The sequence below is a fragment of the Erinaceus europaeus genome, chromosome 3 (genome assembly GCF_950295315.1).
Source record: "Erinaceus europaeus chromosome 3, mEriEur2.1, whole genome shotgun sequence".
Taxonomy (NCBI): domain Eukaryota; kingdom Metazoa; phylum Chordata; class Mammalia; order Eulipotyphla; family Erinaceidae; genus Erinaceus; species Erinaceus europaeus.
The window spans coordinates 55,133,377-55,153,881 of NC_080164.1; the positions used below are offsets into that span (position 1 = coordinate 55,133,377).

General features: G+C 41.1%; 1 protein-coding gene across 3 annotated transcripts in view; it reads left to right on the forward strand.

Moving 5' to 3' along the window:
• Nucleotides 1-20,505, forward strand: part of USP34 (ubiquitin specific peptidase 34) — a 254,078-nt gene that overhangs the window by 28,536 nt on the left and 205,037 nt on the right. For all 3 annotated transcript variants that reach the window (XR_009548945.1, XM_060187219.1, XM_060187220.1), the window contains exons 2-3: nucleotides 4,253-4,340; nucleotides 17,581-18,001. Coding sequence is in view for 2 of the 3 variants with exons in the window: in XM_060187219.1 (XP_060043202.1) it covers nucleotides 4,253-4,340; nucleotides 17,581-18,001 (509 nt within the window). In the remaining variant the exon portion in view is untranslated. The remainder of the gene's footprint in view (nucleotides 1-4,252; nucleotides 4,341-17,580; nucleotides 18,002-20,505) is intronic.

Here is a 20,505-nt window from a genome sequence, read left to right on the forward strand (position 1 = left end):
AGAGAGGAGGGGAAGACAGAGAAGACACCTGCAGACCTGCTTCACCACTTGTGAGATGACCCCCTGCATGTGGGGAGCCGGGTGCTCAAACCGGTATCCTTAAGCAGTTCCCTACTGCCCGCCCCCTGCTTTCTCTTTTCTCTCCTTATCTCCTCCCTTTCTCTCTCAATTTGTTTCTTAAATGGGGAGAAAAAAAAAAAAAGGCACCAGGAGCAGTGGATTTGTCATGTAGGAACTAAATCTCCCTAAAAAGGAGGGCAGGTGGGCAGGAGAGAGACTGTTGCAAGCTGGAGTCAGTGCTACTAAGTGATACGTTCAGTTATTGTAAGATTAAAAGCCTCCTCTTGCTTTTAGCCTAGTAGACACTAGAAGATCATTTTAGTAACCCAATGCACTGCTCAGGTCTGACTATTAGTGGTAATGGGGATCAAATTTGAGACCTTTCGCCCCCACACCTATGGACATCTAATCTTTGATAAAGGGGCTCAGATTATTAAATGGGGAAAGCAGAGTCTCTTCAACAAATGGTGTTGGAAACAATGGGTTGAAACATGCAGAAGAATGAAACTGAATCACTGTATTTCACCAAATACAAAAGTAAATTCCAAGTGGATCAAGGACTTGGATGTTAGACCACAAACTATCGAATACTTAGAGGAAAATATTGACAGAACTCTTTTCCACATAAATTTTAAAGACATTTTCAATGAAACGAATCCAATTACAAAGAAGACTAAGGCAAGTATAAACCTATGGGACTACATCAAATAAAAAAAGCTGCACAGCAAAAGAAACCACTACCCAAACCAAGAGACCCCTCACAGAATGGGAGAAGATCTTTACATGCCATACATCAGACAAGTTTAATAACCAACATATATAAAGAGCTTGCCAAACTCAACAAGACAACAAATAACCCCATCCAAAAATGGGGGTAGGACATGGACAGAATATTCACCACAGAAGAGATCCAAAAGGCCAAGAAACACATGAAAAAATGCTCCAAGTCTCTGATTCTCAGAGAAATGCAAATAAAGACAACAATGAGATACCACTCCACTCCTGTGAGAATGTCATAAATCAGAAAAGGTAACAGCAGCAAATGCTGGAAAGGGTGTGGGGTCAAAGGAACCCTCTTACACTGCTGATGGGAATGTCAATTGGTCCAACCTCTGTGGAGAGCAGTCTGGAGAACTCTCAGAAGGCTAGAAATGGACCTAACCTATGATCCTGCAATTCCCCTCCTGGGGATATATCCTAAGGAACCCAACATATCCATCCAAAAAGATCTGTATACACATATGTTCTTGGCAGCACAATTTATAATAGCCAAAACCTGGAAGCAACCCAGGTGTCCAACAACAGATGAGTGGCTGAGCAAGTTGTGGTGTATATACACAATGGAATACTACTCAGCTGTAAAAAATGATGACTTCACCATTTTCAGCCGATCTTGGATGGACCTTGAAAAAATCATGTTGAGTGAAATAAGTCAGAAACAGAAGGATGAATATGGGATGATCTCACTCTTAGGCAGAAGTTGAAAAACAAGATAAGAAAACACGTGGTCCAGGAGGTGGTGCAGTGGATAAAGCATCAGACTCTGAAGCGTGAGGTCCTGAGTTCAATCCCTGGCAGCACATGTACCAGAGTAATGTCTGGTTCTCTCTCTCTCTCTCTCTCCTTCTCTCTTCATGAATAAATAAATAAAATTAAAAAAAAAAAAAAAGAAAAAACACAAGTAGAACCTGAAATGGAATTGGCGTATCGCACCAAACTAAAAGACTCTGGGGTGGGTGGGTGGGTGGGGAGAATACAGGTCCAAGAAGGATTCAGAGGACCTAGTGGGGGTTGTATTGTTAAATGGGAAACTGGGGAATGTTATGCATGTACAAACTATTGTACTTACTGTTGAATGTAAAACATTAATTCTTCAATAAAAAAAAAAAGGAGGCCCCACACCTATGGACATGTAATCTTTGACAAAGGGGCCCAAACTATTCAATGGGAAAAGCAGAGTCTCTTCAACAAATGGTGTTGGAAACAATGGGTTGAAACATGCAGAAGAATGAAACTGAATCACTGTATTTCACCAAATACAAAAGTAAATTCCAAGTGGATCAAGGACTTGGATGTTAGACCACAAACTATCAAATACTTAGAGGAAAATATTGACAGAACTCTTTTCCACATAAATTTTAAAGACATTTTCAATGAAACGAATCCAATTACAAAGAAGACTAAAGCAAGTATAAACCTATGGGACTACATTAAATTAAAAAGCTTCTTCACAGCAAAAGAAACCACTACCCAAACCAAGAGACACCTCACAGAATGGGAGAAGATCTTTACATGTCATACATCAAATAAGAGTTTAATAACCAACATATATAAAGAGCTTGCCAGACTCAACAACAAGACAACAAATAACCCCATCCCAAAATGGGGGGAGGACTTGGACAGAATATTCACCACAGAAGAGATCCAAAAGGCCAAGAAACACATGAAAAAATGCTCCAAGTCTCTGATTGTCAGAGAAATGCAAATCAAGACAACAAATGAGATATCACTTCATTCCTGTGAGAATGTCACACATCAGAAAAGGTAACAGCAGCAAATGCTGGAGAGGGTGTGGGGTCAAAGGAACCCTCCTGCACTGCTGGTGGGAATGTCAATTGGTCCAACCTCTGTGGAGAGCAGTCTGGAGAACTCTCAGAAGGCTAGAAATGGACCTAACCTATGACCCTGCAATTCCTCTCCTGGGGATATTTCCTAAGGAACTCAACACATCCATCCAAAAAGATCTGTGTACACATATGTTCTTGGCAGCACAATTTGTAATAGCCAAAACCTGGAAGCAACCCAGGTGTCCAACAACAGATGAGTGGCTGAGCAAGTTGTGGTATATATACACAATGGAATACTACTCAGCTGTAAAAAATGGTGACTTCACCGTTTTCAGCCGATCTTGAATGGACCTTGAAAAAATCATGTTGAGTGAAATAAGTCAGAAACAGAAGGATGAATATGGGATGATCTCACTCTCAGGCAGAAGTTGAAACACAAGATCAGAAAAGAAAACACAAGTCGAACCTGAACTGGAATTGGCGTATTGCACCCAAGTACAAGACTCTGGGGTGGGTGGGTGGGGAGAATACAGGTCCATGAAGGATGATAAATGACATAGTGGGGGTTGTATTGTTAAATGGGAAACTGGGGAATGTTATGCATGTACAAACTATTGTATTTACTGTTGAATGTAAAACATTAATTCCCCAATAAAGAAATAATTTAAATTAAAAAAAAAAAGGAAAAAAAATTGAGACCTTTCTTAAGTGCACATGGCACGAAGTGCAAGGACCGGTACGGATTCCCGTTTGAGCCCCTGACTTCCCTACCTACAGGGAAGTCGCTTCACAGGTGGTGAAGCAGGTCTACAGTTGTCTTTCTCTCCCCGTCTGTCTTCCCCTCTCCATTTCTCTCTGTCCTAACAACAATTACAACAACAAAAAGGGCAATAAAAGGGAAAATAAATATAAATGATAAAAAAAGAAAAAAATTGAGACCTCTCTACTATGTAAAATCTAGAGAACTAATACACATGAAATTGCAATAACATGGTGTATTGTACCAAAGTAAAAGACTCTGGGGTGGGTATGGGGAGAGTACAGGTCCAAAAAAGGATGATAGAGGACCTAGTGGGGGTTGTACTGTTGTGTTGAAAACTGAGAAATGTTATGCATATACAAACTAATTAAAAAAAAGAAATTGTAATAACAATAAACAACCCAGAAGTAAACAGATTGTCTCTTAAGACTTTGTGAGAACTATAGTGGTTATCTTTGGAAGCGTGGAGGAACAAAACTTTGGTGGTGGCTGCAGTGTGGAACTATACCCCATAAATTTAGAATCTTGTAAACCACTATTAGTCAAAAATAAAAAGTGGCAAAAAAAAATATGTATGGGATATCTTCTCCAATTATATCTGCTACATCTTTTCTGAAGCTCTAATTAGGTATGAACTAAATAATAGAGTATTTTATTTATTTTTTACCATAGCACTGCTTAGCTCTGGCATATGGTAGGGCAGGGCATTGAACCTAGGGTTTTGGAACCTCAGGCATGAGCGTCTCTTTGCATAATCATTATGCTATCTACCTCTGTATTTGTCAAAACCAAAATAATAGTATCTGAATATATGTACAGCTAGACTGGTTTAATATTATAACTTTTTTTTTTTTTTAATTTTTAGTATCAGATCTAGATGGTGGTGATGGACTACAGCTCAGAAAGGAACATACTCTGAAAATATTTGCTTATATCAATTCCTGGACACAGAGGTATGTATCTTTAAATATTTTTGAAAACTAACTAGTATTATCTTTAATTTATTTTCACTGATTTTATATGATAGAGAGAGACATCAAAGTGTCTCTGAGCTCTGGCATTTGTAATGCAAGGGATCAAACCTAAGAACTCACACAGGTAAGTCCTATACTTTACCCCCTGTAAAATGGTTTGCATTTGTAAGAATCTCATGCTCTTAACTGAGCTAGCTTCCCCCCCCCCCCCCCCCCCCCCCCCCCCCCGGCTACCAGGGTTGTCACTAGGGCTAGGTGCTGATTATGAATCCTCCACTCCCAGCAGCCATTTTTTACTCCCCCCTCTTCTAATTTTATTAGATAGGACAGAGAAATTGAGAGAAAACAGGGAGATAAGAGGGAGAGAAAGGTGGTCTGAGAGGTGGCTCAGTGGATAAAGTGTGGGACTCTCAAGCATGAGGTCATGAGTTCAATCCCTGGCAGCACATATACCGGAGTGATGTCTGGTTCTTTCTCTCCTTCTATCCCTTTCATTAATAAAAAATAAATAAAATATTTAAAATTAGAGAAAGAAAGACACTTATAGACCTCATCCATCGCTCATGAAGCAGACCTCCTGCAGTTGGGGAGTGGGGGCTTGAATTCTGGTCCTTGAACTTGGTAATAATGTGCTCTTAACTGCCTGCCCCTCAGCTTGACTCTTCTAAGATGGTTTTCTTCTCTTTCTTTCTTTTCTTTTTTTTTAAACCAGAGCACTACTCAGCTCTGGCTTATAGTGGTTCGGGGGGGATTGAACCTGGGATTTAGGAGCCTCAGGCATGAGAGTCTGTTTGCATAACCATTATGCTATCTATCCTCTGCCCCCCCCCCTTTTAAATCTTTAAAAAATATTTATTTATTCCCTTTTGTTGCCCTTGTTATTTTATTGTTGTAGTTATTGATGTCGTTGTTAGATAGGAGAGAGAGAAAAAAATGGAGGGGGGGAGAGAAAGACACTTGCAGACCTGCTTCACCACTTGTGAAGCAACTCCCCTGCGGATGGGGAGCCGGGGGCTCGAACTGGGATCCTTATGCCTGTCCTTGCCTGACTTCCGTTGGTTTTCTTTATAATCAGATTTTCTGTGAGGGTGTTGGGAAGCAATAGCCTGATTGAGTCATTAAATGATAGGTTATCCATACTTATTTCTTGTTCCTTTTTTCTTAGTCATTAACTTATTCATAGCTTTGTCTTTATTTTTCTTTTGTTGATAATATTTTTAAATTTTTAAATTATGGATGGGGTAGATAACATAATGGTTATGCAAAGATACTCTCATGCCTTAGGCTTCAAGGTCCCAGGTTCCATTCCCCACACCTGATTAGTGCTCCAGTTAAAAAAAATTTTTTTAATTGGGAGAATAATGGTTTACAGTAAATACATTTATTTACTTATTGCCTTCAGGGTTATGCCTGTGCTATGAATCCACTGCTCCTGGTAGCCATCTTTTTTCCATCGTTGTTGCTGCTGCTGTTGTTGGATAGGACAGAGAAATTAAGGAGGGGAAGACAGAAGGGAAAGATAGACACACCTGCAGACCTGCTTCACCTCTTGTGAATCATCCCATATTCATCCTTTTCTTTCTGACGTATCTTATTTAATATGATTCCTTCAAGCTCCATCTAAGATGAGATGAATTCATCATTCTTAATAGCTGAACAGTATTCTGTTATGTGTATATATGTACCACAACTTTCCCAGACACTCATCTGGTTGTTGGACACCTGGTTGCTTCCATGTTTTGGCCATTACAAACTGCTGCTATGAACACAGATATAGACAGATTTATTTATTATTTATACCCTCAGACCTGCTTCACTGCTTGTGAAGTGACTCCCCTGCAGGTGGGAAGACATGTTGGATAGGACAGAGAAATGGAGAGAGGAGGGGAAGACAGAGAGGGAGAAAAAGACAGACACCTGGAGATATCTGCTTCACTGCTTATGAAGGGACTCCACTGCAGGTGGGAAGGCAGTTCTCAAACTGGGATAGTTAATGCCGGTCCTTGCGCTTTGTGCCACGTGGGCTTAATCTGCTGCACTACAGTCCAACTCCCGACAGATATATATTTTTGTATTTTATTTATTTTACTTTTGAGAGATGCAGAGAGAGACAGAAACACCACAGTACTGCACAGCTCTGGCTTATGGTGGTGTGGGGGGTTGAATCTGGAACTTCGGAGCTTCAGGCACAAGAGTCTCTTTTCATAACCATTATGCTGTCTACCCCCACCCCAGACAGATATTGGATAGGGACAGAGAGAAATTGAGAGGGGGAGGGGGGAGGTAGAGAGGGAAAGACTGACACCTGTAGCCCTGCTTCACCACTCCTGAAGTTTCCCTACAGGTGAGGGCCAGGGGCTTGAACCTGGGTCCTTGTGCACTGTAATGTGTGGCCTGAGATAGATCTTTTTGGATGGGTGTGTTTAGTTCCTTAGGATATATCCCCAGGAGAAGAATTGCAGGGTCATAGGGTAGGTCCACTCCTAGCCTTCTGAGAGTTCTCTAGACTGCTCTCCACAGGAGTTAGACCAATTGACATTCCCACCTGCAGTGCAGGAGGGTTCCTTTGTCCCCATAATCTCTCCAGCATTTGTTGCTGCATTTGTTGTTGCTACCTTTTTTGATGTGTGATATTCTCACAGGAGTGAAGTGGTATCTTATTGTTGTCTTCATTTGCATTTCTGACAGTCAGTGACTTGGAGTATTTTTTCATGTTTGTTGGCCTTTTGGATCTCTTTCTATGGTGAATATTCTGTTCATATCCTCTTCCCAGTTTTGGATGGATATCTTTTTTTTATTATTTATTTTCCCTTTTGTTTCCCTTCTTTATTTTATTTTATTAAGATTTTATTTATTAATGAGAAAGATAGGAGGAGAAAGAACCAGACATCACTGTGGCACATGTGCTGCTCGGGATTGAACTCAGGACCTCATGCTTGGGAGTCCAAAGCCTTATCACTGCTCCACCTCCCGGACCACTGCTTTTTTTTATTGTTGTAGTTATTGTTGTTATTCATGTCGTCGTTGTTAGACAGGACAGAGAAATGGAGAGAGGAGAGGAAGACAGAGGGAGAGAGAAAGATAGGTGGAGAGTCGGGTGCTTGAACCAGGATTCCTTATGCCTGTCCTTAACCCATTGCACTACCGCCCAACTCCCTGGATATCATTTTTTTTTTTGTTGCTCAGTTTAGTGAGCTTTTATATTTTTGCTTCTTAGCCTTTTGTCTGATGTATAGCGTATGAAGATCTTCTATTCTGTGGGACTTTGTTTGGGTGGTGGTTTCTTTTGCTGTGCAGAAGCTTTTCAGTTTGATGTAGTCTCATTGGCTTATTTTTGTTTTCTTTGCAATTGGATTTGTATCATTGAAGATGTCTATAAAACCTAGATGGAAAAGAGTGCTACCAATACTTTCCTCTAAATAACTTGCTATTAGTTTTTTGGCCTGACATTCATATCCTTCATTCACTTGGAGTTTACTGTTCAAACGTAGTGGCTCGGTTTCAGTCTTCTGCACATTTCAATCCAATTTTCCCAGCTCCAATTGAAGAGACATTCCTTTGGCTCGGTTTCAGTCTTCTGCACATTTCAATCCAATTTTCCCAGCTCCAGTTGAAGAGACATTCCTTTCTCCATTTAATAGTTTGTGCCCCCTTGTCAAAAATTAGATATCCATAGGTGTGGGATATATCTCTTTAAAAAACTGTCCAGCTCTTTTACTCTCCTTTTAAAGTTGTTTCTTTTTCTTTTTCTGTTGAGCTGTACTTTTCCCAATTTTTATTAATGAGTTAGGGAGACAGCATATTGGTTCTGCAAAAAAACTTTCATGACTGAGGCAGAAAAGATCCCAGGTTCAACCCCCAGCAGCACCATAAGCCAGAATTGAGTAGTGCTCTGGTAAAATAAATAAATTTTATTAGTCATTGACAGACATGTGCTTTGCAAATATCTGAATTACTAGGTTGCCTGTTTATTCTTTTTTAAAATTTTTATTTATTTATTTTCCCTCTTGTTGCCCTTGTTTTTTTATTGTTGTTGTAGTAGTTGTTGTAATTGATGCCCTGTTGTTAGATAGGACAGAGAGAAATGGAGAGAGGAGGGAAAGACAGGGGGAGAAAAAGATAGACACCTGCAGGCCTGCTTCACTGCCTGTGAAGTGACTCCCCTGCAGGTGGGGAGCTGGGGGCTCGAACAGGGATCCTTAAGCTGGTCATTCTGCTTCATACCATGTGCGCTTAACCCGCTGCGCTACCGCCCAACTCCCTATTTTTATATTTTTAAAAATATTTATTCCCTTTTGTTGCCCTTGTTGTTTTATTATTATTGTTGTTGTTAGTGATGTCGTCATTGTTGGATAGAACAGAGAGAAATGGAGAGAGGAGGGGAAGACAGGGGGAGAGAACCTGCAGACCTGCTTCACCGATTGTGAAGTGACTCCTCTGCAGGTGGGGAGCCTGGTACTTGAACCAGGATTCTTATGCAGGTCCTTGGGCTTTGCGCCACCTGCGCTTAACCCACTGTGCTACTGCCCGACTCCCCGGCCTATTTATCCTTGTGTGCTTTGCTTTCAGTTTATAGAAACTTTTAGTTTGATGTCATGTTTATTTAATTTCTTTCATTAAATTTATTTATTTATTAATAGAGCTCTGGTTTATTAATTTATGAATTAATTCAGCTCTGGTTTATGGTGGTGTGGGGGATTGAAACTTGGACTTTGGAGCCTTAGGCACGAGAGTCTCTTTGTTATGCTATATGTTAAGCTTTGTTATGCCATTGATACTATCTACCCCTGCCCTTGTTTTTGTCTCATATGCCCATAGTGCTGAATCTCCAAATACATCCTGTAGTGTTTAATTTTTTTACATTTTTTAATGCATTTATTTATTCCCTTTTGTTGCCCTTGTTGTAGTTATTACTGTTATTGATGTCATTGTTGTTGGATAGGACAGAGAAATGGAGAGAGGAGGGGAAGACGGGGAGAGAAAGATGGACACCTGCAGACCTGCCTCACTGCTTGTGAAGCGACTTTCCTGCAGGTGGGGAGCTGGGGGCTTGAATCAGGATCCTTATGCTGGTCCTTGTGTTTTGTGCCATGTGCGCTTAACCTGCTACACTACCGCCCAACTCCAGTGTTTAATTTTTTATTTAATGTTACTTTTGTTTTTCCTTTTGCCTCCAGGGTTATCACTGGGGCTTGGTGCCTGCACTACGAATCTATTGCTCCTGTGGACATTTTTTCTTTTTTCTTTTTTGGGATAGGACAGAGAAATTGAGAAGAGGGCAAGATAGAGAGGGAGAAAGACAAATACCTTCAGATCTGTTTCACTTATTGTGAAGCCACCTTCCTGCAGTGGGGAGCCGGGTGCTTGAACCTGGATCCTTGCATGGGTCTTTGTGCTTCTTTTTTTTTAAGATTTTAATTTATTTATTAATGAGAAAGATAGGGGAGAGAGAGAGAGAGAGAGAGAGAGAGAGAGAGAGAGAGGAAGAACCAGACATCACTCTGGTACATGTGCTGCCAGGGATTGAACTCAGGACCTCATGCTTGAGAATCCAGTGCCTTAGCCACTGCGCCACCTCCTGGACCACGTCTTTGTGCTTCTTACTATGTGCATTTAACTTTATGCCACTGCCTGGTCCCTTAATGTTACTTTTTTTTTTTTTAATATTTATTTTTTATTTCCTTTTGTTGCCCTTGTTGTTTTGTAGTTGTAGTTACTATTGTTGTTGTTGGATAGGACAGAGAGAAATGGAGAGAGGAGGGGAAGACAGAGGGGGAGAGAAAGATAGACACCTGCAGACCTGCTTCACCGCCTGTGAAGCGACTCCCCTGCAAGTGGGGAGCCGGGGGCTTAAACTGGGATCTTTATGCCGGTCTTTGCACTTCTTGCCATGTGCGCTTAACCTGCTGTGCTACCGCCCGACTCCCCTAATGTTACTTTTAATTGTTTACTTATTATTAGATACAGAGATTGAAAGGGGCGGGGGAGAGATACAGAGACACCTGCATCTCTACTTAATCACTTGTGAAGCTTTCCCCACTGCAGGTGGGGGACCAGGGGTTTGAACATGGGTTATTGCGCACTGTAGTTAGTGTCTGTGCTTAACCAGGTCTGGCCCACTCCCTGACCATCCTGTATAGGTTCACTAATGTTTTCTTTATATCCTTTTTTTTTTTTTTTTTTTTTTTTTTTTTTTTTTTTTGCCTCCATGGTGAGTCTTCTATGTATTTAATAGTTTCAGGTCTTTGATCTATTTTGAGATTATTTTAGGGTATGGTGTTAAGTAGTTTACTTTTTCTTTTTTTCCCCCTTTTTGTTGCGCTTGTTTATCGTTGTTATTGCTGTTGTTGTTGGATAGGACAGAGAGAAATCAGGAGGGGAAGACAGATGGGGGAGAGAAAGACACCTGCAGACCTTTTCACTACTTGTGAAGCGACCCCAGCAGGTGGGTAGCTGGGGGCTCGAACCAGGACCCTTATGCCAGTCCGTGCGCTTTGCACCATGTGCGCTTAATCCGCTGCGCCACCGCCTGACTCCCAAGTAGTTTACTTTTTCTTTTTTTAATATATTTTTTTAATATTTATTTTATTTATTTATTCCCTTTTGTTGCCCTTGGTGTTTTATTGTTGTAGTTATTATTGTTGTTGTCGTTGTTGGATAGGACAGAGAGAAATGGAGAGAGGAGGCAAAGACAGAGAAGAGGAGAGAAAGATAGACACCTGCAGACCTGCTTCACCGCCTGTGAAGCGACTCCCATGCAGGTGGGGAGCCGGGGTTCGAACCGGGATCCTTATGCCGGTCCTTGTGCTTTGCGCCACCTGCGCTTAACCTGCTGCGCTACAGCCCGACTCCCCCAAGTAGTTTACTTTTTCTATATGTGGCTATTCAGTTTTCCCAGCACCATTTGGTGAAGAGGCCTTCATTTCTCCATTGAATAATTTTGGCCCATTTGTCCTATACCAAGTAGCTGTATATGTGTGGTTTTATTTCTGTGCTCTCAATTTTGTTCCATTAATTCAGGTGCGTATTTTTATTCCACTACTGTACTATTTTAAAAAAATATTACTTACTTATTTTCAATGAAAGACACAGAAACAGAAAATACAAAGAGAGACCAAAGCACTGATCAGCTCTGGTTTAAGTTGGTGGTGGCGGTTGAACCTAGGAGCTCAGCCTCAGGCATGAAAGTCTTTTGCATAACCATTATGCTGTCTTCCCAGCCCAGCACTTATTTTAATTACTATTGCTTTGTAGTGTCAAATGAAGTTGGGGAATGTGATACCTCCGTTTTCCCCCCTTTGCTCTCAGGAGTGTTCAATTTCCTTGTATATTATTGGAATTTCTCTCCTTTCATGTTCCTACTGTATATATGGAAGCATCAACTTTTAGATAGCGATGTTTCTTCTTCTTCTCCTTCTCCTCCTCCCCCTCCCCTCCCCCTCCCCCTCCCCCTCCCCCTTCTCCTCCTTCTTCTTTTTTGTTTTTTAAAGATTTTATTTATTTATTTATTTAGAGAAAGATAGGAAAGGAAGAGAAAGAACCAGACATCACTCTGGCACATGTGCTGCTGGGGATCAAACTCGGGACCTCATGTTTGAGAGTCCAAACTTTTATCGCTTTGCCACCTCCCAGACCACAGTGATGTTTATTTTTTACTTTAGCTTTATTCTGATGAGTCATTGAAATTTTTGTTTTAATACTTGTTTTCTGGGCAAGAGCCAACTTCAAGAGACTAGGTTGCTATAGTCCATCCTGAAAGTCTGTCCCTTTTCTTTTAAATCTTTGCTCACAAATTTTTTTTTTTTTTGCCAAAAAAGCCTGATGCAACCTCACACTGGCATTAACACTTAGTCATAATTGAATGGAAAACTGTATATATGTGTGTTAATTATTAGCTTGGTAGTTACATCTAGCTTAGTAGGCACAAACGTGATTTAAGAATGAATAATGATTAATATTTAAAAACAAATGACCAGGGAGTCAGGTGGTAGTGCTAGGACCTGCGTAAGGATCCTGGTTTAAGCCCCAGGCTCCCCACCTGCAGGGGGGTCCCTTCACAGGCGGTGAAGCGGGTCTGCAGGTGTCTTTCTCTCCGCCCTGTTTTCCCCTACTCTCTATTTCTCTCTATCCAACAACGATGACATCAATAACTACAACAAAACAACAAGGGCAACAAAAGGGAATAAATAAGAATAAAACAAATGACCAAATCTTCTCATGTTAAATAATTATTATTGAAAACTTAAGGTAATAATAATAAGATATTACTTTGTGAAATGTACCATAGCATTTTTATACCTATATATTTTTCGCCATGTGTACTTAACCTACTGTGTTCCCCCCGGCCCCCCAATATTTTTAAAGTTTGTTTAAGAGAGAGGATGGAAGAAAGAACCACAGCACTACTCTGGTACATTCTATGCCAGTGGTCAAACTTGGGACCTTGTGTTTGAGAGGATTTATCTACTACACCATCTCCTGTGTAGTGATAACTAAAGTTTTTAGAATTGGCAATGTCTTTTATGTTCTAATCTCTGAAACTACATATTTTTATTTCTATTACATTTATTAAAAGTGAGTCATTAAGTTCAGACCACATTTAAGGGGAGTAAAATTGGACTAGAGCATGAGACGTGGTGTAGTGAATTAAGTGTTTGGCCCTCAAGCATGAGGTTCTGAGGTCAGTCATCTGTATCTTGTATGCCAAAGTGATGCTCTGGTTTCCTCTCCTTTTCTTGCTATTCCTGTTGTAAATAAATCCATTAAAGAAAATTGGGGCAGGGGGCCGGGTGTTAGCACACCTGGTTGAAAGCACATTACAATGCACAAGGACCCAGGTTCAAGCCCCTGGTCCCCACCTGCAGGGGGAAAGCTTTGCAAGTGGTGAAGCAGGGCTGCAGGTGTCTCTTTCTCTTCCTCTCTATCACCCCCTTCCCTCTCGATTTTTTGCTGTCTCTATCCAATAAAGATTTAAAAACTTAGAAAAGAAAATTGGGAAATGTTAGCGAGCATAAATCAAACCACCATCCACTGTAAGGAGGCAAAGATGTTTATTGACGAATTGCAATCCGGGCCGAGATGGTGACTGGTGTTAGTCTACCAAGCTCGGCCCCGAACAGGGCTCAAACCATACAATTTATAGGAATTCAGACTACACTCAGGGAGGGGGAGCACATCACCTTATCAACCTACATCCAATAACAGGCTATAGCAAACACAAGATCCAATCATTTCAAACTTAGCAAAAGCATGATCCATTCAAAGCAAAGCGCGGGCTAGTTTCAAATATAGTAAGATCACACAACCAATAGAATTCAACCAGGCACATCCTCCTGCCATCGGCTATGACCACCCATCCGGTAGACAGCATACCACAAAGTCTGTTCAAAGGTCCTGATAAGGCTTGTCCCCATGTAGGGTCCTTCGAACAGTGGGTGGCCTTCACTGATGAGGTCCTGATAAGGCTTGTCCCCAGGCAGGGTCCTTCGAACAATGGGTGGCCTTAACTGATTAGGTCCTGCTTATTCAAGGGGGAAGGGGCAAGGAATTTTCCACCTCATACTACAAGCAACTCATACTAAAAGCACTTAACAACCAACTGCATAAAAAGGGAATTTCAAGGCTACTGCCTTTTACAGGAAAGAATATTAAAGAATTATTGCTCTTAATTAAAGGGAAGAATATTAAAGAATTTGTAACCCTTAAACGTGCCACAGTTTGAGAAATGATAATACCTTTCCAGGTCATAGAGAGTTAATGATCTATTTGGACTATAGTATAGATAATGTGATATTATTTATAAGTTGTAAACAATAGTGGCATAATTGTTATCTGCCATTGAACACATTTATTGTAATCAGGGACCTGTGTAGATAATTTACTTTTTTTTTTAACAAAAGTTTTTATTTATTCATGCAGAAGATAGGCAGAAAGAGGGATGGTGAAACAGATATCACTCTGGTACATGAGCTGCTGGGGATTGAACTCAGGACCTCAAGCTTGAGATTCCAACGCTTTATCCACTGAGCCACTATAGATAATACTGTTTTTCTTTTTTTAATATTTATTTATTTGTTATTGGATAGAGACAGAAGTTGAGAGAGAAGGGGGAGTAGAGGAAGAGAGACAGACACCTGCAGGCCTGCTTCACCATTTGTGAAGCAACTCCCCTGCAGGTGGGGAGCCAGACGCTTGAACTGGGATCCTAACCAGTCCTTGCCCTTTGCACTTATGCGCTACCACCTGACTCCCTATGGATAATATTCTTTTTTAAATATATATTTATTTATTCCCTTTTGTTGCCCTTGCTGTTTTATTGTTGTAGTCATTACTGGTGTCATTATTGTTGGATAGGACAGAGAGAAATGGAGAGAGGAGGGGAAGACGGGGAGAGAAAGACAGACACCTGCAGATCTGCTTCACCGCTTGTGAAGTGACTCCCCTGCAGGTGGGGAGCCGGGGGCTCGAACCGGGGTCCTTATGCCAGTCCTTGAGCTTTGCGCCATCTGTGCTTAACCTAACGCTGTGCTACAGCCCGACTCCCCGATAATATTCTTATTGATTACCAATTAGCAGACTTTTCCCCCCTAGAATTTATTTTTAATTTTATTTATTGACTCATGAGAAATGCTAGGAGAGAGAAAGAACCAGACGTCGCTCTGGTGCACATGATGCCAGGGATTGAACTCAGGACCTCATGCTTGAGAGTCCAATGCCTTATCCACCGCACCACCTCCTGGACCACTTTGTAGAATTTATTCATGAGAAAGATAGGAGAGCAAGAACCAGACATCACTCTGGTACATGCGTTGCCGGGGATTGTACTTGGGACCTCGTGGTTGAGAAGCCAATGCATCATTCACTGCGCCATTCCCAGACCACCAGCAGACCTTTTGATTATCTGAAGCATACCAGGCATTATTTTACCATTTATTTTTAAATATTTTATTTATTATGTGGTCCAGGAGGTGGCGCAGTGGATAAAGCACTGTATTCTGAAGTATGAGGTCCTGAGTTCAAACCCCGGTTGCAAATGTATCAGAGTGATGTCTGGTTCCTTCTCTCTCTCCTCCTATCTTTCTCATTAATAAATAAATAAATAAAACATTTAAAAATATGTATTCATTTATTGGATAGAGACAGAGAAATTGAGACGTGGTAGCTAGAGAGGGAGAGAGACAGAGAAATTGAGACGTGGTAGCTAGAGAGGGAGAGAGACACTTGCAGCCGTGCTCCACTGCTTGCTCCACTCCTCTGCAGGTGGGGGCTGAGGGCTCAAACACAAATCCTTGCACATTGTAACATGTGCGCTCAATTAGGTGCACCACCACCGGGCCCTCTATCTGTCTATGAGAAAGGTAGGAGGAGGGAAAGAACCAGACATCACTCTGGTACATTTTCTGCTGGGGATTGAACTCAAGACCTCATGCTTGAGAGTCTAGTGCTTTATTCACTGCACTATCTCGTGGACCACTGTTTTACTATATATCTTTTTTTTTTTTTTTTTCCTCCAGGGTTATTGCTGGACTCGGTGCCTGCACCATGAATCCACCGCTCCTGGAGGCCATTCCCCCCCCCCTTTTTTTTTTTGCCCTAGTTGTTGCAGCCTCGTTGCGGTTATTATTGCCATTGTTGACGTTGCTTTGTTGTTGGATAGGACAGAGAGAAATGGAGAGAGGAGGGGAAGACAGAGAGAGGGGAGAGAAAGATAGACACCTCCAGACCTGAAGCCCGTGAAGCGACTCCCCTGCAGGTGGGGAGCCGGGGGCTTGAACCGGGATCCTTACGCCAGTCCCTGCGCTTTGCGCCACGTGCACTTAACCCACTGTGCCACCGCCCGACTCCCTTACTATATATATATTTTAAGAGGACTAGATTTGTGTGTTGCATACAGATTGTTTTATTGGTGCATGCTTTCTCTCTGGTGCTTTTATACACTTTTCTTATTGATTGATTGGATAGACAAATTCAATGGGGAGGGGAAGATAGGGAGAGAAAAAGAGACACCTGCAGCACTTGCTCCACAACTTGTAAAGCTTCCTTCCTACAGGTGGAGACCTGGGGATTGAACCCAGGCCTTGTTTATTGTAACATGTATGCTCTTTAGGCTGAGCCATGCCCTGGCCTCTTAACTACTTTAGATCTTTTAAATGGAATGGGTCTTCCCAATCAACCCCTCTCCCCATCAACCTCTCTCCCCTCTCCTAGTCTGGTAGTGGTGGGCATTGAACGTGGGACCTCTTGTGTGCAGTTTTAGTGTGCCACCACACTATTTCTCCAGCCCTCAAATAGAAAATGAACACACCTCCCAAGTAGCCTTCAAGCAATTATTCATTTTAAATACAGCCTTTTAATTAGTTGACCACAAAACCTCACATGTAAAATAACCAGTTAGCGTTGCTAATAAGGTATTTTTAAAACCTTATTGTTATTTTATTGCCACCAGGATTATCGCTGGGGCTCAGTGCTGGCACTATGAATTCCCACTGCTTTTCCTAGACAGATAGGACAGATAGAAATTGAGAGGGGAAAGGAAGATAAAGAGGGAGAGAGGCAAAGAGAAACACCTGCAGACTTATTTCACTACTTGTGAAGCCTCTTCCCTGCAGGTGAAAAGCAGGGCACAAACCTGGGTCCTTGCTCATGGTTAACCATGTGCACCATTACCTGACCCTCTAATAAGGTATTTTATTTATGAGCATTTCCTCTTACTTAGCTTATATTTAGTAGTTAGTACTTAAGGAGCAATGACATAGATGGCATAGTTTTGAAATTCTTAAATAGATCTTTGAAAGTTATTTAACCCCAGTTAAATAACTACATAAAACTGAGGATGAGGACTAGCAAGATAGTTGCTTGCTTAGTTATGTACACATCCCAGGTCCAGCCAGGCCTTCATTATAGTGAGGGACTTTTGGTTCTGTGATGTCTGTGTTTATTTATTTATTTTCTAGCTAAAGAGAAAAAAACACAACAAAAAACCCGAGAGTGACAATTGTCAACCTAATGTGACTTTTTACTAATGTAGTTTTTGATATAATGCTCTTTGTAAGTTATCCTCCCAGAATAGAGGAAACGACTGAAGTCTAGGGAAAAAAAATTATTAATTTAGAAAAGTAACTAGTATTTGCTTATTCATTTTGAATTATTTATTAAAAGGTTGCAATAGTTGATTCTGTAGGTAGTATTCATTTATTACATTTATTTTTTTCTGTTGTAGGCAATGTCTGTGCTGCTTCAAGGAATATAAGCATTTGGAGATTTTTAACCAAGTAGTGTGTGCACTTATTAACTTAGTGATCGCCCAAGTGCAAGTGCTACGGGACCAGCTTTGTAAACATTGTACTGCTATTAATCTAGATTCCTCGTGGCAAGATGAAAGTAATCAAGCAGAAGAACCACTGACCATAGAGAGAGAGTGTAATGAAGGAAGTACAGAAAGACAAAAATCAATAGAGAAAAAATCAAACTCGACAAGAATTTGTAATCTGACTGAGGAAGAACCTACAAAGAGTTCCGATCCTTTTACTTTGTGGAATACAGATGAGAAAGAAAAACTCTTACTATGTGTGGCAAAAATTTTTCAAATTCAGTTTCCATTATATACTGCTTACAAGCATAATACTCATCCTACTATAGAGGTATGTAAAAATTAGACTTTGTGATTTCTAAATAGTACCATGTCTTGTTGCACTGGTAAATCTCACTTGTGAGTATTTGTGAAGACAATATTGATGGAGAAATTAATAAAACTTATGTTTATGAAAATTCTACTTTTATGCTAGACTGTTGAACTAGCAGTGGAGTTAAATATTTGTTCATTACAACCCTTTTAATTGAACTCATAGAAGTTGGAACTGTTACAACTTTTTTGTTGTCACTGAGGCCTAACTATTCCAGGTTGACTTTTTTTTATTATTATTTACTTAGGGGGTGGGCGATAGTGCACCGGGTTAAGGGGTTAAGTGCACATAGTACAAAGCTCAAGGATCCCGGTTCGAGCCTCTAAATCCCCATCTGCAGGGGTTCGCTTCACAAGCGGTGAAGCAGGTCTGCAAATATCTGTCTTACTCTCCTCTCTTAATTTCTCTGTTCTATCCAGCAACAGCAACAACAATGGAAAAAAAAATGGCTGTCAGGAGCAGTGGATTCATAGTGCAGGCACTGAGCCCCAGCGATAACCCTGGAGGAAATAAATAAATAGGCATTATTATTGGATATATATAGAGAGAAATTTAGAGGGGAGAGGGTGATAAGAGAAAGAGACAGAGAGGCACGTGCAGCTCTACTTCATCACTTGCAACACTTTCCTCCTGCAGGCAGGGACCAGGGGCTTGAACCCAGGTCCTTGTACACTGGAATGTGTGTACTTAACCAGGTGCACCACTGCCTGGCCCCCCAGGTTAACTTTTTAAGGTAGAAAGTGACAGAAATGTGGTCCCAGAGGTGGCACAGTGGATAAAGCACTAGACCCTCAAGCATGAGGTCCTGAGTTCAATCCCTGGCAGCATATGTACCAAAGTAATGTCTGGTTATATCTCTCTTATCTTTCTCATTAATAAATAAATAAAATCTTAAAAAAGAGAGAAAGTAAAAGATAGACACCACTGCACTTGCACAAGACAAAACAAACCACTGTTTAAGTGAACTTTCTTGCTGGTCCTAAACATTTTTACTAATGTAGATTGGTGGTCTACTCACTGTGACTGTTTTATAATGTATGATTGGAGAAAAAGAAGTGTATTGGATTTTATTCTTTTTTTGCCTCCAGGATTTTATTCTTTTTTTTGCTTGGGCTCAGTACCTGCACTAGGAATCCACTGCTCCTGGAGGCCATTTCCCCCATTTTCTTCCTTATTACTGGATTTTATTCTTTTGGTGAATTAAAAAAAATTTTTTTTTGCCTCCAGGGTTATTGCTAGGGATCGGTGCTTGCACCAAGAATACACTGCTCCTGGAGACCATTTTCCCCCTTTTGTTGCCCTTGTTTTATCATTGTTGTTGTTGTTGCTGTTGGATGGGACAGAGAAGTGGAGAGGAGGGGAAGATAGAGAGGGGCAGAGAAAGACACCTGCAGACCTGCTTCACCGCCTGTGAAGCGACTTCCTTGCAGGTGGGGAGCTGGAGGCTTGAACTGGGATCCTTATGCTGGTGCTTGCGCTTGAAGCCATGTGCGTGCGCTGCTTCAAGTGCGTGCACTCCCTCTTTTGGTGGATTCTAAACATAAGTTTTGTCATGTTCTTAGAAACACAAGTAACAATTTGTAACTGAGTTTCTCTTTATCAAGATGAGCCTGTGGTCCAGGAGGTGGCACAGTGGTGGCTAAGGCACTAGACTCTCAAGCATGGGGTCCTGAGTTCAATCCCCGGCAGCACATGTACCGGAGTGATGTCTGGGTTTTTCTCTCTCTTTCTCATGAATAAATAAAATCTTAAAAATGAGCTCAACAAATTATTATTTTACCAGAGCACTGCTCAGGTCTGGCTTCTGGTGGTGCAGGAGATTGAACCTGGGACTTTGGAGTCTCAGGCATGAGAGTCTCTTTGCATAACCATTATGCTGTCTACCCCTGCCCCTTTTGACTTATTTATTTCTTAACAAATAACTAAGAATTTTAAATATGGTACTTTTTTATGAGAGTACTGCTTATCTCATGCTTATGGTAGTGCTGAAGGTTGAACCTGAGATTTAGACGTCTCAGGAATAAAAATCTTTTGCTTGGGAGTTGGGCTGTAGCACAGTGGCTTAAGCGCAGGTGGCGCAAAGCACAAGGACCAGCTTACGGATCCCGGTTCGAGCCCCTGGCTCCCCACCTGCAGGGGAGTAGCTTCACAGGAGGTGAAGTGGGTTTGCAGGTGTCTATCTTTCTCTTCATTTTTCTCTGTCATATCTAACTATGACATAAATAACAATAATAACTAAAACAATAAACAGCTAGGGCAACAAAAGGGAAAATAAATATTAAAAAAATCTTTTGCTTAACCCTTATGCCATCTCACAGACTTATTGTTTTAAGGTGCATGCTTTGTTTCATTAGTGCTGTTTTGTTTTCACAAGCTTTTGCACGCTAGATCTATTTTGATAATGCTATTTCATTCTACACATAGTGGGAATTGACAGGCATCTGACAGTTGAAACTGGCTGT